General features: G+C 34.6%; 1 protein-coding gene across 1 annotated transcript; it reads left to right on the top strand.

Moving 5' to 3' along the window:
- Positions 1-305: 305 nt before the first annotated feature.
- On the top strand, positions 306-3064 carry LOC149543547 (uncharacterized protein C24B11.05-like). The gene is made up of 8 exons (XM_089798335.1): positions 306-821; positions 940-1005; positions 1145-1242; positions 1592-1629; positions 1812-1899; positions 2002-2241; positions 2341-2406; positions 2719-3064. The coding sequence occupies exons 1-8, from the start codon at positions 761-763 to the stop codon at positions 2875-2877; spliced, it is 816 nt and encodes a 271-aa protein (XP_089654461.1). The 5' UTR covers positions 306-760; the 3' UTR covers positions 2878-3064.
- The last annotated feature ends 438 nt before the right edge of the window (positions 3065-3502 follow it).

Below are 3502 nucleotides of genomic sequence, written 5' to 3'. Positions count from 1 at the left end.
GAATCCCATCGCAAGGATAATTAGATGTGGATCTTGGATCCAAGTCTATCTAAACTACCTTTGAAAGAAAGAGGTTGAGTAGATTACTCTCTTTGTTATCCATAGCCATAGGAGGCATAAAGTGTAGCTAATCTTATAATATTAAAGAATCAAATTGAAGACAAGATGCTTGAGAAACAATTCTCTCTTGCCTTGATAGACTTGGTCCAAAAGAGGGACCAAAATCTCCAACTAATAATGCAACAAGTTCTAGAATTGTGTAGAGAAGGGTCATCTTTATACATTACGGATTCCAAATATTATTGGCCACGTTTACCTGCTCCAAATTTGCATTCCCAAATCCGCGCTCTGGTCACATTTGTAAGCACTGTTAACAAGAAAAACGTGAACAATTGTGCCAACATAAAATAGTTTGCATTCACGGGCTACCCGATTATTTTGAATTTGTTAAGCCGGACCAACTTTAATAATGAAAGGTCAAATGTACGCGTTCTGACTTTGGAATCTGTCTGGTTATTTCGCTTTCTGGAGGGCCGTTGGAGATCTATTTAAGCTCCTTCATGGCGTCCTCTAGAACTCCCCCTCGATCTCTAGATCAATATTTTTTTGCAGACATAGAATTTTTGGGTATTTTCCATTCTTCTATCTTTCGGTCAGCTGCTTTGATTTCCATTGCAGCACCAGCATTGATTTCAGAGTGCATTGTTTTAGGGAGGGTTTATTTATTGTCTGGACTTTCTTTTTGTTCTGTATTTGAACAATGGAGTTCGATGAGAGATGCGTGACGGACAATATGCCTCGTTATGAATGCCTTCTTTTTGGTGTGTACCTCGAAAATCAATTGTTTTGGAAAATCAATATCCACTTTGGTTTTGTGTGTTCTGCGCCCAACTTGATTGGTTAACCTAATTTATGATTTGATTGGGGTTTGTTTTTCAGATCTTGATGATACATTGTACCCCTTAAGTTCAGGGCTTGCAGCAGCATGTGCTAAGAACATTCGAGGTATATTTTGGCTGAATAATTCAGCGCTAGCCGTTTGTATGAGATTTGTGCAATATTTTTTTTCTGTTCAGATTTTATGATGGTTCTTCTTATTTCTGTTTTTCTGTAGATTTCTAAGACCTGAATTGTGGTTTTACAGATTATGCGGTTCAAAGACTTGGAGTCGATGCTGAGAAAGTTACAGATTTTTGTGGAGCATTGTATAAGAACTATGGGACAACCATGGCTGGACTCAGGGTTAGAATTGATTCCCCCTTTCTGTGATGGAAATTTTATGCATTTGAGTTTTTTTTGGAATTTTAGGAATAAGGGGGGATTTAAATTGGGGGTAATAGATGAATCAGAAATTGTGCAATTTAAATTAATTACTCAGTGATTAAATTCACAGTTGTTTTCAGGGGAAATTGTGATGATTTCTTTTTGTGGATTTAGGAAGTAATTCTTATGATTCATTTTGTTGGGTATGATTGAATAACGGTGTGTTGTACTCTTCTTAAAATCTAGTTCATATGATTCTTCTCAGCTCTAACAGCAGTTTTTCTTTTTAATACTCTTATTCACTTAATGTGTTTGTCGATCTATTCAGGCAGTGGGCTATGACTTCGATTTTGATGATTATCACAGGTATATTAATCTTATTTCTACTTGTTTGCGTTGATGCATTTTCAAATTTATTTCAGAGGTTTCCACAAGTGCTTTATTAATTGATTTGAGGTTTCTAAGGTTACTAAGGTTACTGTTTAATTCAAATTTTCTGTAGCTTATTTCTCTTATAAGCTAATACTCATAATCAATTATTTGTGCAGTTTTGTTCATGGAAGATTGCCATATGAGAATCTTAAACCAGATCCAGTACTAAGGAGCTTATTATTAAGCATGCCCCAAAGGAAAATTGTAAGTTAATAAGGCTCATAATATGTGGAATCTGAAAAACTGAAACAAATTTTAGATCTGAAATATGAAAGCATACAACTTAAACTGTTTATTCTGTGACAGATATTTACAAATGGTGATAAAATTCATGCTGCAAAAGTATTGAGCAGACTTGGGTTGGAAGAATGTTTTGAAGGTGTGATATGCTTTGAAACACTCAATTCTCATCCAGAGACTGCTGAAATTAGTGACACATGGGATACACCCATTTCTGTAATCTCCAAGACATCCATTCTTTGCAAGCCCTCAAAAGAGGCTATGAAGCGTGCTCTCCTCCTTGCAAATGCTGATCCCAAAAGAACTGTATGTCTCAATGGGCCTAATTATTAGTTTTCTTCTAGTTTATGTCATCATGTTAGCATCTTTTGGAAGTTTTTATAAGTTTGTTGTTTTACCCTGCAGATTTTCTTTGATGACAGTCCTAGAAACATAGCAGCAGGAAAACATGCTGGCTTGCACACTGTTCTGGTAGGATTGTTTGTTAATGAACTTAATGCATTAAACTTCCACAATCTATACCTTTGTAGAATTTATTTTTGAATTTGATTGTGTTTGATTTTTGTATTCAATGTTTCGAATCACACTTTGAGAAATCCATCATTTTGTTTGCGCTCTTCATTCTAATGATGGATTACAGAGTATGATCTAAACTTTAATACAAAAATCAAACACAATCAAATCCAAGAAGCAAATTCTTAAAAGTAAAATAAAATAAAAATTGTTCTTAATTTATTCAGATTTCAGCTGCATAAATATAATGTGGTTTTCGGATGTCAACAGGTTGGCACTCCTATTAGGACGGAGGGAGCAGACTTTGCACTTGAAAGCATTCATAATATAAAGGAAGCATTGCCTGAGATTTGGGAAAAAAATGAGAGCTCTGGAAATGTTGAGCGCTCAGGAAGAATAGTCGCTATTGAAACTGTTGTGAATGCATAAAATATTTCGTTGTGGATAAATTTTGACGTCCTGCTATGAGAGCATAAAATGTTTAGGGTTTGACAACCCTACCATGTAGCATCATTTCAAGATTTGGTGTTATCAATAGATGAACTTCTGATGTATGAAATTGCATCCACTTAAAGAATAAGATCAAATGACCTCTCTACTTTGAGTTTTCCCTAAAGCATCTCACTACATGGTGGCCAAATGTTTTGTCCTTTAATAAAACAGAACTGCTTAAAAATGACACAAAATACTGTTGGCTGTGCCTTTACTTAAATAAGGTTATTACTAAAACAAAGTATGTGCTTAAATTATGTTCATACTAAATGACTAACTTATAAAGAGAGAAAAACCGACACATAACAAGTAATAATAACAATAACTAAAGCACATTGGTGAATATGGACAAGAAGATTTATAACATAGAATTTTGGGTTGAGCATGATATATGTAGTACTAATGTTATGGCTTTGGGAATCTCATTGTTCTATGTAAGCATATAAAGTAACGTGGAACCATGAATGAACATAATGGAGATAGGCATGCCATTTATCATTATTCAAAGGCATTACAACTTATCTACAATGTAGGGCATGTAAGATAAAAGTGATTATTGATG

This window comes from Cupressus sempervirens, chromosome 8 (assembly GCF_028749045.1).
Source record: "Cupressus sempervirens isolate cs-2001-9-10 chromosome 8, ASM2874904v1, whole genome shotgun sequence".
Classification (NCBI taxonomy): Eukaryota; Viridiplantae; Streptophyta; class Pinopsida; order Cupressales; family Cupressaceae; genus Cupressus; species Cupressus sempervirens.
The sequence above is the reverse complement of the archived record's forward strand: the minus strand, read 5'-3'. Positions and strand labels throughout refer to the sequence as shown.